Raw genomic sequence first — 17,812 nt, 5'->3', positions numbered from 1 at the left:
GAAGTAATGGCCGCCTGACCGAGTAATTTAGGTCAAGGACTGGAATTGTGCTATCTGCCACAGACAATTTTTAAAACTTTGGTACAGCTAAAAGAAAAGCTCTGTAATATATGTATTTAATTCAAGCAGTCTGGGTGACTGTCGCCGCCCCATTTCGAAGAGGATGCCAATAGAAATTATCATCATCAACTGCCGCCAACTCCTCCGGTAAATAACTCATTAGGAGCAAGGAAATAAACCCGGAGAGCGCATATGTTACGCAGCCGGCGTTGGTAAGCGAACTCTCTGCGTGGCCATCCCCTTCGCTTTTCCTCCCTTAGTATCCGACCATCACGTGACCTCTGATACGCAGCGTATCGGTCGAGTACGTTTGGCTTCCGGTAGTTTTTATTCGATTCGCAGTTTTCTTTAGCTGCGCTGCCGTGTCTCTGCCTGCACAGCAGGAGCACTACTACCTTCTAGAATCTACAGCACAGAGACAAGTGCTGAGAGACAAGTGATGTGTAGAGTACTGGACCAGTTGGACAATCGTCCACTTTCAGAACTAAAAGCTTTAGGCCGATGCTCCGAAAGAACATCTGCGCTGAAGGCCCTACTCGCGCTATTAAGGTTCTTGCGGTCTACGGGGCTTCACGACAGACTCTAAGATTGCCGCCCCCTACCGCTCTGTAGTGTACGCGCTTTGTTCGTGCTTGTCTCCCTTTCTTTCTATTTCCCCCTCCCACTCTGTTTCTATTTTTATCCCTCTTAACCCTTCCCCCTGTGCAGGATAGCCAACCGGAACTACCTCTGGTTAACCTCCCTGCCTTTCTCTGCATTATTTTCTCTCTCTCTACAACACTATAGCGCTACGAGCCCCCACACGCTCCGGCGTCGTGACGGTCACGTGTCGGGCCAATGCGTTTTCGAGCTTCAATCGTGTAGCGCGACGCTATCTCCTTTAACGCTTACTTTCTCCGCGAGAAAAACTCTCTCGCCAATCGCCTCGGCGCAGGTGCGCACCACCGTCGGCGAGGACGTGGTGATGACGCCCGTGCACGTGATGGTCATCTCGCCGCGCAAGACGCCGCCTAACGGCGGCTCGCTCGACGACTACGACGAGGAGGACGACGAGGAGGACGATAGCAGCGAGGACGACGACGAGGCCGACCTGCGGCCCCGCGTCCTGGTGCCCTCCATCGCCCCCTTCGACGCGCGCAACCCGGGCGCCTTCTACCAACTGCACGGGACCGTGCCCGACGGTACGCGCGTATTAAGGAAGGACAGGACGTGGACGGACGTAGCGCAAACTACCAACTCAACTACCAACTACCAACGCAAACTACCAGAGTTGGTAGTTTGCGCTACGTCCGTCCACGTCCTGTCCTTCCTTAATATCGTCTGTGTAAAACTGAGTGCAATATAACCATGAACGTTCACCAACTAGCCCCCTTCATTGCTTTACTAAACGTGTAGGCACGCGGCGTCTTCGCTGCGTGTCCCCCACGCGGCCAATTTGGGAAGCTTGATTGGAAATGAGTGTGCGTGGGAGGGATGTCAAAAGAGCAGTGAGAAGTCGCTATGCGCGTTAAAGGGGTCATGGATCACATTTTCTGATATCTTGAGCCACACGTTGGAATGAGGGCGACGAATTTCAATGAACGTTATCCCTAATAAATTTCTTGGGGGGGCTTAATTTATACCGAGTGCGCGTCCGTGCGTGCGTGCGTGCCTGCATGCGTGTGTGTCAGTGTTTATACGATGGAACTGCTCTCAACGTAGACAATTGAGCACTCCAGCAAGCACAATGTTGTTCGCTTCGAGCGAATGACAAAGCACTAGTTTTTTTGTTGCTGTTGTTCGCCATTTTCCTCAGTACCTTCTAACCGTACATTGTGTTATAATTACCTCTCCCTTCTTATTCCTTTAATTCTCGTTCGACCCAGATCCCAGATACATCGTTGGCTTGGACGCCGTCATACCAGAGATTGACCAAAATGAGGATCCCAGTAAGACCTACCTACCTTCATGCGGACAAGTTCACTTGTTTTTATTACTTTATTGGGAGGTGTAGCGATGCATGCCTCTACACTTCCTTCCTCTGAGTAATCTTTAAGCAAGAGTGACGAGTTGTGTCAACCAACATGTGGCAAAAAGCGCCATATAAAAAGTGCACGCAAGCTTTACATAGCCAACAGAATATCTCAAGGATGCACCCGGTGGACTTCAGAACTTAAGATCATTTTGCTATCTATCTATCTATCTATCTATCTATCTATCTATCTATCTATCTATCTATCTATCTATCTATCTATCTATCTATCTATCTATCTATCTATCTATCTATCTATCTATCTATCTATCTATCTATCTATCTATCTATCTATCTATCTATCTATCTATCTATCTATCTATCTATCTATCTATCTATCTATCTATCTATCTATCTATCTATCTATCTATCTATCTATCACGAAAGTCGCTTATCAGCTTTCTGCAACGCAGGTAATCGAAGTATGTAAGCAACAAATATTCCAAAGGTAACATATTTTCCCACTGTCTTTATCTATGTACAAATTGCATATCTTAAATACGAAAGGAGGGAGGTTGATGCCAACGCCCCGGAATAGAGCTACAATTCTGAATCAATGCCCAACGCTATAGTTTCCGCTAATACGTTTACCCCTTTGCGGTAGAGTACACTGAGACGGAGTTAAGTTATCATTCGTGATATAAAGTTCGCGTTTCCTCGTAGGGGCGCCGAAGAAGAGCCCCATACTGAAGCATCGAAACACGGCCAAGATGTTCCTCCTGGAAGCGCAGTGAGTACTCCACCCCTGTTTTGCATTAGTACTACAGCCATACAGGAGCGCTGAAGCTGCGCTTGATTCAGGATTTATTGCTGTGCAAGCGCAGTTTACAGTACCTTGTGTTGATTATGGCCTGGTTGAGTTTTAGCAAGAAGCGGCAGCTTCGGGGCTAGAAGGGCCTTGCGGCATCTCTTTAGCGTACTCTTTACACAGGCGGGATAATGCGGCTTCGGTTCCCTAAAAACAACAATAACAACAGCTGCAAAGAAATACAGGGCTGAGTGCTTTGCACGGATTATGACAAGAAACGTTCTGTATGCACTCCGATAACTCCATATGCTGCCCTTACATTCTTGCTCATATTATCTGCAATTTATATAAAATTCATACAGATTCCATAAGGCTTCTACGAAATACGTATAGAATTATTGGGGATGGTATACCGAAGGTTTCTGTAGGGTTCGGAAGCCTTTTTATACGCTGTAAGTAGTAAAGCGCCGTCTATTGAGCTTTGATCCATTGTTAGATAAGATGAGAGAGTCGCCGAATATTTCTCACAGTCGTATTAGAACAGAAAAAAAGTGTGTCGACGATTACCATACTCCCTAACGCGACATTTGAGCGCAGCTCTATACGTGTTTTCATTTCGCGATATATTAGCTGGCGCGGACGATCTGTCCAGTGCTGTACGCTGCAAACGGAGCGAAGTGTGGCGCGACTGCCTCGCTAATCTGGAGATCGCGAGAGGCAGAGCGTGGGTGACTCGTGGGCGCGATTCACAGCAGCCGCCGCAAAGAGACGTACTTCCCAGACGAAGCGCGCTAGCTACTCTCGCGCCAACTCGTAGCCATCACCGCCGCACTACGCTTGTCTTCTCACGCTTTCACCTTACCGTCCTCCTCCGCTTTCCTCCTCGCGTATTTCGTATCCCGCGTTCACTCTCTCATCCTTCGCTGGGGTCGTTCGCTCGGTTACGCCGACGCCGACGCTCGCCGCAGGAAGGAGCGCCTCATAGCTATAGCATACTCTCTAAAGCCGAGACCACATGTACGCTTTTACCGCCATTACTCACCTAAACCGCCATTACTCGCCCTAGCGCCTGCGGCGCTTCGCGAGTAATGGCGGTTTGCATCCACAAAGACGCGCGGCAGCGCGCGCTCGCTGAGCTCACTCACAGACGCCGCCGCTTCGTACTTTGTTATCGACAGTGTTTCAAAATGCTTCGATATCTGTAAACGTAATTGTTATATTTTTATAGCTGTTAGATCAGCGCAAAAAGGAAAGAAGAACCACTTTCTTGCATGATATAAATCCGCTTCACTGAGAGTTGAACGTTCCGCGCCGTAGCTGCGTAGCCAGGCGCGCCGACACGAGGCAGCTCAAGCGCGCGATAACAGAGGAGCGTTTCGACGCGTGCGAGCCATGCCGCACCGTCTGCGCATGCGCGGACTCGCGTCCGCAAGTGTACGTGTGGTCTGGACTTAAAAGTATCGCAGTGCCTTCTAAATGCTTTTAATAAGTTCTTCGGGGAATTTATCCCTACAAGGTCGTCATTTCTTTTTCGTTTTGGTCGAATTTTTCGTTAAGAATGCAACGACAAGACTTGCTCTATTGTAGAGTGAACTGGCCAGAAACTTTTTCGATAGCCTTAATGGGTTAGAGATCACTTCTCAGCACTTTGTTATCAGTAAGTTAACTTGTCAAAGGTTGCTAGCGTTCAAGACGCTATTGCTTTATAATTGTGATAAAGTTTGCCGCAGTGAAACAAGAAAGTATTTGTCTGGCTTTAATCTTTTTCATCAGCAGCGCAAAGAAAGGCTTAGGCGCATGCGAACAAGGCAGGACTATGTGGCATGATACGCTTCTTATGCATTTCTAATAAAGGCACGCCCTGATCCCGAAGGCTTTCATTGCACGTTTCATTGCGCGTTTCCAGTGAAACATTACGGTTACATAAGCTGCCATTGCAGGGAAGCGTGAGAAGCAGACAGGGATATTCAGATGCAATCGTGTTCCACTCTTAAAGGCGGAGCTTAAGCGTCCTCCGAAATTTTGTTTGCAATTTCAGCTGTTTTATCACCGTGCAAGGGATGGGTAGTTTACAAACATGCTCGTCAGCGCGCCATACGCTTGTCTCTCTGTAATGCGCAGACCCGGTGAGGGGCCCTTTAAACGAGGCGTTCCTTAAGATGCCCGTAAATCGAGCACGAAAAAAGAATGCAACACTCCGACCGCCCTCTTATGATTCCGTTATGTTCGTGACGTAATTTTCGTCTATTTTCGCTCCATCCCCTGATCCACTCTCACGGCAATCCACTCTGAAGGAACTGTAGCTAATTTGTATTCGAATGCTAATTTAGCCAAATAAAATTTGACGTTAAGTCTTGCAGAACAATAAATACAGGCGTATTGCGTCTGCTGCTGGGCACGAGATCGCGGGTTCGATTCCCGGCCGCGGTAGCCGCATTTCGATGTGAGCGATATGCAAACGCGCTATAGTGCACCTAGACTTACGGGCATGTTATAGAACGCTAAGTGGTCATGTAATTATCCCGGAGCCCTGCTCAACGGCCCTTGCCATAGCCCCAGTGTTTCTTTCGCTCTAAACCACGCGTATTAATCGTTCGATTTGCAGGGTTTATTTTAGTACCTATTATATAGGTGTTTCCTTTACTGAGAAAGCAGAACTCGAACCAAGTTAAGGTTCGAAAAAATCATGTTAAAGGGACGCCATACCCGAAATAATATAGGTCGAGCTGCATCGACAAATTATTCGCCGAGAAGTCTATCATCGTTCTCTGTGTGCCATATATCTGTTGCGCGGAAGATAGCCAGCGAATGTACCCCGGCGCTGCTCCTCAGTTTGGAGTGCCCGCGCCAAAAGCTGACGATGTTGACGTTGTGTTCCCGTGACCTCACTTTAAGGCTCTCTTTCTAAATCGGCCCATCGCTGACGTCACGTGAGAAGTACCATAGCCCACGACTGGGGGCGCCGCTCCCTATTTCGCTGTACATAAGCAGCAACTTTTCTCTACATCCTGGACATAAGCGGTGCATACCACAATGTGAACAGGAAACTCCTGTGGAACATATAAAAATATGAAGGTATCGGTCATGAGCTAATTGATTTCATACAGGAAATATATCGAGAAAATAATGTTGAAATAACATGGGAAGGAATTAATAGTACGACAACTGTCGAGGTAAACAAAGGATTAAGACAAGGTTGTCCTCTACACCGCTTCTGTTCATGCTTTATATGATAAGGATGGAAAGAAGGCTACAAGGAAGCAATCTACGGTATAATCTGTCGTACAGATTTGGCCGAAAGGTTGTTGAGCAACGACTACCGGGTTTAATGTATGCGGACGATATTGTACTGTTAGCAGATAGCCAGGAAGATTTGCAAACTCTGGTAAATTACTGTGGAGACGAAGGAGACAGTCTAGATTTCAGCTTTAGTGCAGCTAAGTCCAGTGGTATGTTTTTCAACGATGCGACTGATCAGGAGCTTACAATACAAGGCCATGAAATACCCCAAGTGGCCGAATACAAATATATCGGCGTATTGATAAACAAAGGGCAGAGGTACAAGGAAAAGCACGAACAGTCTCTCATAGCAAAAGGGCGAAGAGATGCCGGGATAGTGAAACATAGAGAATTGGGGGGGTACAACAGGTATGAGGTACTGAGAGGTATTAGGAAGGGAGTAATGGTGCCGGGGCTTACTTTCGGGAATGCGGTCCTGTGCTTAAGGGTAGAAGTTCAGTCGAGACTAGAAGTAAGTCAATTAGCACTAAGTGCCCACGGGAAAACCACAAACGAAGCAGTAGAGGGAGATATGGGCTGGGCATCGTTCGAAGCTCAGAAAGCTCAGAGTAAAATCCTATGCGAAAAACGACTGAGGAAATTGGACGATAACAGGTGGGCAGCTACGGTATTTAAATACCTATACAGAAAGAGTATTGACTCACAATGGCGAAAAATAACTAGGAAGCTAACCAGTAAGTATGCCAGACACGAGGACGGAGAAAGACAGCATTAAACGACAGGTTAAAAACGCGGGAGGTAAAAATTGTATAAATTCAATGGAAAAGAAGCATAGTGCGGAACTATATCGGGACTGGAAACAGCAGATCAGGAAGGAAGCGTTTTATGATAACTCAAGAGACTGGACCCTTCTTTTTGAAGGACACAGTCTCTTGAGGATGTCTTAGAACGCGGAGCTATAAAAAGAAATTAAACGAAGAAGACATATGTACTGTGTGTGGTAAATCTGTAGAAACAATAGAACGCCTCATACTAAAATGTTATGGTATCCATCCCGATGTCGATGCGGGCACAGTCACGCTTCCTGAAGGCCTAAGGTTTAGAGATAACAATAGTCACGTAAATATGCGGCGGATATTAGCGAAAAGTGATTGGAGGATTGGTGGCTCAAAAGCAAAGAGGTGACATAAGGTTAAAAGTGTAGGAAGACGTAGTTAAAGAAAATGTCGAATTTTAATAATTCTTCCAACACAGTTAAACAAAAATAAAAAGCTGAGCATGGTGGCAAGTACCATCACCCCGTTTCAAAGGGGACGCTCCTACCTTCCATCCATCCATCCTGTATATACGTGAGCTAGCATTGAAGCTTTCAGATGAACCTCTTGTATACGGTTCTGCCACGTACCTTTGGGCGATTTCTCTAAACCTTTATGATTACGAAGAAATATTCGTGTGCTCAGCTCCTGCCTGACGTTATTTAGACAGTTGAAAATGGAATTTACGTCCTCATGCTTTGCCGAACCACCAAAGAGTCTCTAAAGAGCGACTCCCCGAAAGGCAGAAAACTCAATACTAAAGCGTTCTTCTTATTCTGTTTATGTTTTTATCAAACAGTGAATTTGCTTACCGTAGTTCTCCAAAAAGCAAGAAATATTCTGACTTTTCACTTTCGACATTTTCTCGCCCACAAAAGCTCTGTTTTCGCTACGAATGACCGACCTTCGTTAATTATTGCAGAAGCGTAATCTTTCAGTCTGGCGCGACCTCATATTTTTTTTCCTTTGGTTTTCCTTTTAAACGAGCCTTACCCTTTGAGTTTATTCCATGAGACCTGAGCGAAAGGCAGGGCGAGGAAACAGTCACAAGGAAAGCACGCGGCTATTATCACGAACTCGCGGGCTCGTCTCTTGAAACCGTTATGCACTATTTTCTTCGTATTTCTCTCTCTCTCTCTCAACGTTATCTGTTTCATGGAAGCCTGCGTGTCATTTGCATTCCTTCTTCTTCTTCGCAGCCGGTTCCACAAGATCAAGAAGGCGCTGCTCATCAACGTGGCCCACACCAGCGCCGTCGGGTGCATGGCCACCATTTTGGGCAGCACGTCGGGCATCTACCTCCGGGACTACTTCCACTTGTGAGCTGCCGCTTAATCGCTTGTCCGGCGCTTAGTACGCTGAAGCTTTCGTGCTCTCTCCGATGAAACAAGCGTCGCATAGCTTGGGCAAGCTGGTAAAGTCGCCGCATGAAGTGAACGCAGCACGGAAGGCGAGGTACACGAAAAAAAAATAGCCTTTTTCCCGTATTCAGGCACGAGCCTAGACCACAAAACACTTCCTCGGCTTCTCTCCTTCGTATTCTCAGACAATCATCCCGCTGAGTTAAGCCATTCCCCAGCTCCACAGTGGTGATGATGATTTTAAGGATTTATATGCACCCCCTTCCAAATGGGGCGGTGTCAAATAGTTACCTATCCTGCTTGGGGTAATCAGCTAATCTATACACTTTCTTTGTCAGTCTAAAATTTGTCTGTATCTCGTCAATTTTTTTCTATCTTAAACATTCTGTACCTACTTTTTACCATTACGTGGTCAGTTAGCTATGCCTGCAACAGATGCGGTCCTATACATTTCTGCCCTGCTTTTCTTCCGCCGATACTCCAAATGTGTCTGCTCATCTCGATTGCTGACTGGGTACTGCTTCCATATTCTTCAATCCCAGCACTTCCGGAAGGTGAACGTTTCCTGCGGGTCACGCTAGGTGAATACCTTCGCATTCCATTAGAACTTGCCGAGTCATTTCCAAGCGAGTTCTTTTTTAATTTTTTGCAGCACACACCTACCGCATACGTAGGCGCATAATGGCTCCAGTTTGTTATTCTCCTTCGGAAAACAGCTCGGGTCTCAAATAGCAAAGGATGCCCTTTGTGCTATCGTGCAGATTTCCCTTTCTAATATCTTTCTTGACATTCGTTCTTTTTTCATTCTTTGTACAGTTTTCTGTCCCTTACTCTCACTTTCTTTTTGATGAATCCTGGTTGTTCATCTGTCCATTCATTTACCCTGGAGCTGGCTGCTCACTTTCTTGATCTCTTCCTCCTTTCTGCATCCACGCTTTTGAAAACTCCGTCGCCTTGATAACAGCGCCGCACCGTGACAGAATAAGGCACTACGTTTCTAAATATTGGTCGTGAAATGTTTCTCATGCGCACTGACCATCTCTCTTGTGGCATGGCGCTGCCATATAGCGTTTTGGGTCGAGATGGAGTGACCATTCGAGGGGCGTTCTGGAATACGGAGGCACGAGTCATGTGACAAAGCGTTGCTTCTGTACTGAAGGAGAAGTTCAGCTCCGATATCCCTTCTCCATGATAACCTGCGACGAAGAGCAATACCTTCTGAAGCACACCCTCACTTCCGTCCCATCGGAGAACATCACCGAGAGTACCTGGTTACCACATCTGAAGGCACTAACACATCGCGTTGGGCTAGTAAGTTTAGCATAACGCCTGTCTGGGCTAGGGAACGGGACCGACGAGGCGAAGTCGACACAACACGACAATGAACTAACAAGTGAAGCGTTATTTTGATAGGCGTCTTAAAGAAAATATTCACAATATGTAAAACAAAGCAGGGGAAGACGAAATACGAGAAATGCTGAAAGTGCAAGTCAGTACAAATGGCGTGCATGTGCAATAGAGCAAGTCTTTTTGAATGCGTGTAGGTAGACCGCAATGAGCCTTCTTGAGAGTTGTCTTTCTTTTAATTCCTTCTTCGCAGCACGTATGGTTACGACGCCGTGACCGCGCTCTCGTGGACGCTGCTAGGTCTTCCCGTGGCCACCGTGTCCGTCCTGCTCTGCGCCTTCATCACCTACTTCCTTTTCCTGCGGGCATAGTGAGTGTCCCGTTTATATATATATAGGAGAAACTCCTCTCTGATTGTCGTTACGCTTGCGAAGACCGCGGCGTCAGAGCGAACGTTAACCTGACGCATACCTCGCTTACGAGTTTGATTCGTGCAGCGATATCCAGGAAGACGGCGACACCCTGAAGATCATCACCGAAATAATCAAGAAGAAGCGGAAGTTTCTGGGCAAGCTCACGTGAGCGATCTTTCGTGTTACATCTTTCGCAGAAGCAGAGTACACTATAGTATAGTATAGTGTAGTATGTGCTCGTTTATCTCTGAGGCAATAGTGTTTTATCATAGCGTAGACATACCAGAGTAGACGTTCAACGAGCTGCTGCACTTTCGGAAGGACTCTTGACTAGAGTCGAGTAATGACGCTTGACTAGAGTCGAGTAATGACGCTGGAACCTGGAAAGCACCGTAACTGTCGGAGCGCGCGCGGGCAACACTTTGCTGCTGCCAGACGTGGGTCAACGCGTCTCTCTGGCGACGACAGCTCAGCTGTGTAGCTTTGCTTACGGCTGTTTATATTATCGCAAATCGGCGCATTTCTTTGTCCGTTAATCAAAGGATGAGTTGGTACACCTACGGTACATGCTAAGTGTTTTACAGCTATATATGCATACATATATACATGCATGTATAGATGTAGATATAGTAGAGGGGATGATTATATTTTTTAAGCTTTACGGAATTCTTGAAAATCGCCGGCGGCAAATAGCATAATTCTTGTCTTGGATTATTTCAAGAGGGAACGTTTACCTTCCAGAAGCGCTGAGATTCCCACCTTATCGAAACGTTATTGTTCGGTGGTCGAGATACGCAAGAGGCATCTAGGGTATTGGTGGGGAAAAAAAGCAGGGAAGATATGGAGCTGCGATTGTCACAAGCCTAGGTACCTTTACAATATAGAGGCAGAAGTTTTAATCAAGAGAAAGAATATAAAGTAGACATTTGCAAAAGGCTACACTTCAATATGTGCAGTAAAATCTGATTAGCTCAAACAGGCATTGGATTATGACTTGTTGCCTCGTTCACAACGTGACGCCATTAGAACCATCAGTTCCACGGTGCCCTGCTAAGAACCGTGGTGCCAGAACGTGTAAGTTCCAGCTAAAGCTCTCTGATTTTCTCTCTTGGACGTTCTCAGCTGTAAGGAACGAATCCTGGTGGCCTCCATCGGCGCGCTGTTCGTTTGCTGCGTCACCATCAGGGGCGTCAGCAGCCTCTTCGGACTCGAGGAGCAGCTCTCAATCAAGTAAGGCCGACTACCGCTAGCCAGCTCTGCATCTACTACGCTGATATACTCCTACGATACGCTAAAGCTCTCTAATAATATACCCGTACAAACTAGTGTCCCGTATGACCGCCGAGTGAATATCCGTCACCTTGGTTTATATCGTCACCTTGGTGTATATCGCACCCTGACGGGCGCGTGGACGACCCCCAGGGTGTCAGTTAAGACGGGTAAATAATCAGACGCCTAGCATACGGCGTAGACGTGGGAGCGTAGACGCAATCAGCTGCGTCGGTGGCGACGTCTTGCAATAAACAAATTTGTTTAACTGGAATGCTTACACTTCCATTATAAACCTACCGAAAAAGTTATCGTGCAGACTGTATGGGGGATGCAGTCGCAGTGGGGTACGCGAAACGTCTTGTGCGTGCTACTGAGGGTGTATGGCCACTAGGGCGTACAGGAATGATAAGAAATACACAGTTGAGTGACATTTATTTATGCGTTACAAAGGTTACGCGCATAACTTAACATACAACTATAGTGGCGGCCCTACGGTGTAATCTTGCGAATCGTGCTCGCTCACTATTCTGTGTGGGTCTCGCAGTGGTCGAAATTGGCGGGCGCGGATCGCCAACCCTACGTCTTGCCGCCGCCGGAGTCTCTTCGCGCCATTTCGGATCCCTACGTGTTCGACGCGGGGGCGCCATAGGCGTGATGGAGCGACCGTCAAATTTCTGCAACAAATCGCGCGTTTGTAAGCCTCACAACTCCCAATAAGCACAGATTCGAGCTTGACGGAAATATACTTCCGTGGCTGAAGTGGCGGGGTCAATACACGGCACCACCCAGTCTTAGCGCTCCCTCCCCCACCCCTCCCCCCATGTGATGTCACCTCCTAGTCCTTGTCTGTAGTCTCGCTGTTGAAGCCAGGAGCGTCGCTTGCCTTGTCTGAGCATAAGTTCGCGCAATAACGAGTTGTATCCGCGGCTCGTATTTAAGGAAACGTTCGCAGTTCTCGACCGTCAGCGCATACACTGCATGCGCGACAATGTGCGTACTACATCTGCGACGCGTCGTCTCGCCAGGTACGCCCACGAGTCGGTGAACGTGATGGCGGTCGTGGTGCTGCTGTCTCTCCTGCCGCACGGTCGCCGGACGGGGTCGGTGCTCGACTGGCACACCGTGTCCGGTCGCATCTCCTGGCGGGCACTGCTCTCGGTGGGCGGTGGACTCTCGCTTGCCGGGGCCGTAGAGGTGAGGTGCACCGCGGTGCCCCAGCTCAAGAAGAAAAGGAAGACTGCAGAGATGTCTTCCGCCATAACAATATATATATATATATATATATATATATATATATATATATATATATATATATATATATATATATATATATTATTTAACATACTGTTAGTCCCACTGGGACTGTTACAGGAGTGGATTTATCAGAAAGATACAGGAATACAGTACAGTACAGTAATAAACCAGTTACACATCAAGCGGGCAACAATACAAACAGTATACAGTACAGTACAGTAATACGCCAGTTACACGCCGTGTGGGCAACACAATATCAATACAGTCTGAAACATGATCGTCAGGTGTGGATTGTTGACAAGACTGACGAGGCTGCGAGCTCAGCGAACTTTTTTAAGGAATCCTGCGCAGTTATAGATTTATCTAGCCCGTTCCATTCTCTTATGGCTCGAGGGAAAAAGGAAAAGTAATATGTGTTGTTAGCACAAGAGTATTCGTAAAGTAGAGTATAATCGTAAAGTCAAGCAAGAGTATAATCAAGAGTATAATCAAGAGTATAATCGTAAAGTCATGCTTGTGACGTGTTTCTCTAGAACGATTAAAACTAATGTAAGTAGCAGGATCCATGTTAAACGCGTTATGAATTAATTGATAAAGAAACTTGAGTCTATGGAGCGTGGCGCGGCTTGATAAGGTGTCTAGGCTTGCGTAGGAAAGCAGCTCTGTGGGAGAATCAGTGCGCCGGTATCTATGGTAGATAAAACGAACAGCTTTTCGTTGAACTGATTCGAGCATACGTACATCTTTTTGCATATATGGAAACCAGACGACGTTTGCATATTCTAAGATTGGACGGATAAGGACTTTATAAGCGAGTAACTTGGTATCTGGAGTCGCAAAGCGCAAGGTGCGCTTAAGGAAGTATAAACTGTTCATTGCTTTTTTGGTAATGTTTTGTACTTGGGTTTTAGAGCTGAGATTATCAGAAATAATCACACCAAGGTATTTCTTTTCAGTTACTGTTCTGAGAACGCCGTTGCAGGTACCGTAAGAGAAATTAAGTTTTGTTTTCTTATTTGTGACAGACATCACTACAGTTTTTTCCATATTGATTGACATTTGCCATGTATTGCACCACTTTATGACGTTGCCCAAAGCTGTGTTTAACCTTATTTGGTCTGCATGAGTGTTTATTTTTTGGTAGAGCACGCAGTCATCCGCAAAGAGACGCACCTTCACATCAACGTGATATGTTATGTCGTTTATGTATAAAATGAACAAAAATGGTGCTAGCACAGAGCCCTGCGGCACGCCAGAAATGACCGGAACGATATCAGAAGCATGGTCATTGTATTGCACATATTGTCGGCGTTCTGATAAGTAGCTGGCTATCCACCTCGTAACGGGACCATCGCCAAGTATTTTGTTTAGTTTGAAATTCAGTTTAGCATGTGCCACACGATCAAAAGCCTTTGAGTAATCAAGGAAAATTTTATCAGTTTGACTTTGATGATCGATTCCCTCTGCGAGGTCATGAAAGATTTCTGCCAGTTGGGTAACAGTGGACAACCCTGCTCTGAAGCAGGGTTGTATATATATATATACAATATATATATATATATATATATATATACTGTCTGTCTGAAGCAGGGTTGTATATATATATATATATATATATATATATATGAACGCTAACATAATCCTAATCCATAAGAAGGGGACGCCAAAGACTTGAAAAATTACAGACCGATCAGCTTACTGTCCGTTGCCTACAAAGTATTTACTAAGGTAATCGCAAATAGAATCAGGAACACCTTAGACTTCTGTCAACCAAAGGACCAGGCAGGATTCCGTAAAGGCTACTCAACAATAGACCATATTCACACTATCAATGAAGTGATAGAGAAATGTGCAGAATATAACCAACCCTTATATATAGCTTCCATTGATTACGAGAAAGCGTTTGATTCAGTCGAAACCTCAGCAGTCATAGAGGCATTACGGAATCAGGGTGTAGATGAGCCATATGTAAAAATACTGGAAGATATCTATAGCGGCTCCACAGCCACCGTAGTCCCCCACAAAGAAAGCAACAAAATCCCAATAAAGAAAGGCGTCAGTCAGGGAGATACGATCTCTCCAATGCTATTCACAGCATGTTTACAGGAGGTATTCAGAGACCTGGAGTGGGAAGAATGGGGGATAAAAGTTGATGGAGAATACCTTAGCAACTTGCGATTCGCTGATGATATTGCCTTGCTTAGTAACTCAGGAGACCAATTGCAATGCATGCTCACTGACCTGGAGAGGCAAAGCAGAAGAGTGGGTCTGAAAATTAATCTGCAGAAAACTAAAGTAATGTTTAACAGTCTCGGAAGACAACAGCAGTTTACGATAGGTAGCGAGGCACTGGAAGTGGTAAGGGAATACATCTACTTAGGGCATGTAGTGACCACGGATCCGGATCATGAGACTGAAATAACCAGAAGAATAAGAATGGGCTGGGGTGCGTTTGGCAGGCATTCTCAAATCATGAACAGCAGGTTGCCACTATCCCTCAAAAGGAAAGTGTATAACAGCTCTGTGTTACCAGTACTCACATATGGGGCACAAACCTGGAGGCTTACGAGAAGGGTTCTGCTGAAATTGAGGACGACGCAACGAGCTATGGAAAGAAGAACGATCGGTGTAACGTTAAGGGATAAGAAAAGAGCAGATTGGGTGAGGCAACAAACGGGGGTAAATGACATCTTAGTTGAAATCAAGAAAAAGAAATGGGCATGGGCCGGACATGTAATGAGGAGGGAAGATAACGGATGGTCATTAAGGGTTACGGACTGGACTCCAAGGGAAGGGAAGCGTAGCAGGGGGCGGCAGAAAGTTAGGTGGGCGGATGACATTACGACGTTTGCAGGGACGACAGACATGGCCACAATTAGTACATGACCGGGATAGTTGGAGAAGTATGGGAGAGGCCTTTGCCCTGCAGTGGGCGTAACTATGCTGATGATATATATATATATATATATATATATATATATATATATATATATATATATATATATATATATATATATATATATATATATATATATATATATATATATATATATATAATAAGCATATCTCGTAGCGGCAGAAATTCACTTAACAACCGTAAGGCAACATGCGTTGAGGCCAAAGAAAGCGTTGTGAAAGAGAAGACGTTTTTCTTTTGGTATGCCTTATGAGGTGTGCCGATATGATATTTACGATTTATCTCTCTCTTCTTCTTTCTTTCTTTCTTTCTTTCTTTCTTTTGCGTTAAATGATGGTCTTTGACATTGAAACTATATAGAATAAATGTTGGCAAGCTTTTGCCGCAGTGGAATCTTGCTACAGTAGAATCTCGTTAAACGGAATCCCGAGGAACGATAGAAACATGCTTCGATTAACAGGTGTTCCGTTTACTGAGAAAGCTGTGCAGCACTGTGTATCATACATCGTCTTATAACACTGTTAGGAATGTTGAGCATCAAGAAGTGAATGTAGCAGACAACTTGTGTCTTGGCTTCTTGGCTTGGACGCGGCCTGCGACTGCTGCTTGATTTGGCTTCGCTGTATGGCTTTAAGTAGGCACCGGCGACGTATCAAAGAAAAAGACATCGTTCTTACTTCTGGACTCCGTGGCTTAATTAGCACGAGGTCGTCCTGGCCAAGTCCAAATTATCGAACGGAGCGCTAAAAGGCGTCCGAAATTTCGGTTGGTTGTATTTAATAGATCATCTTTACGACTGACGGCCCCTGCTGCTTGGACCACAGCAGTGGTTGGTAGTATGTATAAATAAATAAATAAATAAATAAATAAATAAATAAATAAATAGATAAATAAATAAATAAATAAATAAATTTTGGCCTTTCTTAGGGGCAACTGGCGGTGCCGCCAACCTGTCCGGACTGCGCATGGCTTGCATTAAAATGCACCAGATATGTCGTTACTTAAGTCTTTGCCACCGCTTCTTAAACATGGCTCTCTGTATTGAAAATATATGTCGCAAAAAAAAGAAGAAAGAAAATGAAAGATCTTGGCTTTTTCCCAAAACAATACTTTATGGCTTGCTTCTGTGGTTCCGTTTACAGAGAGTTACAAAAATTTTGGTTCCTATAAAGAAATGTTTTTTTTCACGCATTTAACCATGATACAAAACCAATCAATTTGGAGGCTGTTGTTCCATTTAACCAGCAATTCCATTATTCCGTTTCAGTTTCATTATTCAGTTTATGGGGTTTCCGTTTACCGAGCTTTCTACTGTATTAGCTTTCCTATACAAACCACTTTTGTTTCGTTTCCAAGGATGTGTATGGCTCATGACGTCCTAACGCCGAAGGTGGTCACGTATACCTCCTCCGAAACAAAACTGGCTTGTATATAAAAGCCGTTATAGTTTGGGTCCCACAGCAATCGGCGCTGTATTTGTATAATTCTCACTTTGCCACTTTTTAATATCTTTAGAAGGCTTTGAGCCCGGCGTAGCACTACTTAATGTGAATGTGTTCTTGCCGGCAGGACTCGCGCGCGCCGCATGACATAGTGTACACAAAAACCGAGAGACGCGACGTGCGCGCTATAACGATACACGTTGACGCAGTCCTCGGGTCTGTCGCGGCGCATCACCGAGAAGCTGAGCAGCCTGGACTTCCTCAGTCCGCTGCAGACCCAGGTGGTGCTCATCGTGCTGACCACACTGCTCGCCGAGGTCAACACCAACGTGGTCATCGCCAGATTCCTCATACCCATCGCGTCGGACATCGTGAGTTGTGGCCTCGCGACTGGCGCGCCTCCACCGTGGCGCCGCGGGTCACGATGGGTCAGCAGCAGTGACTGTCGTGCCTGAATATTTTGTTGCCATAGCAACTATGTGGACACTCCAGGCGCACTTCTGCCATCGCCGTGAGGTTCCGTATGAGTGAAAGCGGGTAAAATTGAGCCGGCGAACGTAAAGCCTCTCGAGCATCGTAAAGTAGTGCCACGCTTTGAACAATGCCGCCTCCTCCTCGCGCGCTCTGGCCGAGGCCGACGCCGCGTCGCTATTGGCCTAATAGCATCACGTGAGCCCTCGCGCCGTGCATCACCGCCATTTTTGCTCGAGAAGCTCCTACGGAGTGGCGAGGAGCGCATGTTGGCGCCGTTGCTACGCTCGAGCACTGTACGCGGCGCCACGGTCGAGGAGGGAGCATGAAAGAGAGTAGAAATGAGGAGGAGTGAAAGCGGAGGAGGCGAGTGTCGCTACTTTACGAAGTTCAAGGGGTTTTAGGCGAATGCGGTTCAATCTCGCATGCGCGAGCGTGGAACGCTGCTCGGATGCGTGCCC

General features: G+C 46.1%; 1 protein-coding gene across 3 annotated transcripts in view; it reads left to right on the top strand.

The window, feature by feature from the left end:
* The window catches only part of LOC135910169 (sodium-dependent low-affinity dicarboxylate transporter 1-like), a 33,890-nt gene that overhangs the window by 10,295 nt on the left and 5,783 nt on the right, over window positions 1–17,812 (top strand). For all 3 annotated transcript variants that reach the window (XM_065442221.1, XM_065442219.1, XM_065442220.1), the window contains 9 exons: window positions 995–1,241; window positions 1,926–1,988; window positions 2,735–2,801; window positions 8,074–8,193; window positions 9,836–9,952; window positions 10,080–10,160; window positions 11,118–11,225; window positions 12,293–12,461; window positions 17,090–17,251. In XM_065442221.1, coding sequence (XP_065298293.1) covers window positions 995–1,241; window positions 1,926–1,988; window positions 2,735–2,801; window positions 8,074–8,193; window positions 9,836–9,952; window positions 10,080–10,160; window positions 11,118–11,225; window positions 12,293–12,461; window positions 17,090–17,251 — 1,134 coding nt within the window. The remainder of the gene's footprint in view (window positions 1–994; window positions 1,242–1,925; window positions 1,989–2,734; window positions 2,802–8,073; window positions 8,194–9,835; window positions 9,953–10,079; window positions 10,161–11,117; window positions 11,226–12,292; window positions 12,462–17,089; window positions 17,252–17,812) is intronic.

Source organism: Dermacentor albipictus, chromosome 7, assembly GCF_038994185.2.
Source record: "Dermacentor albipictus isolate Rhodes 1998 colony chromosome 7, USDA_Dalb.pri_finalv2, whole genome shotgun sequence".
In the NCBI taxonomy this organism is placed as follows: domain Eukaryota; kingdom Metazoa; phylum Arthropoda; class Arachnida; order Ixodida; family Ixodidae; genus Dermacentor; species Dermacentor albipictus.
This window is presented reverse-complemented; position numbering and strand designations above follow the sequence as displayed.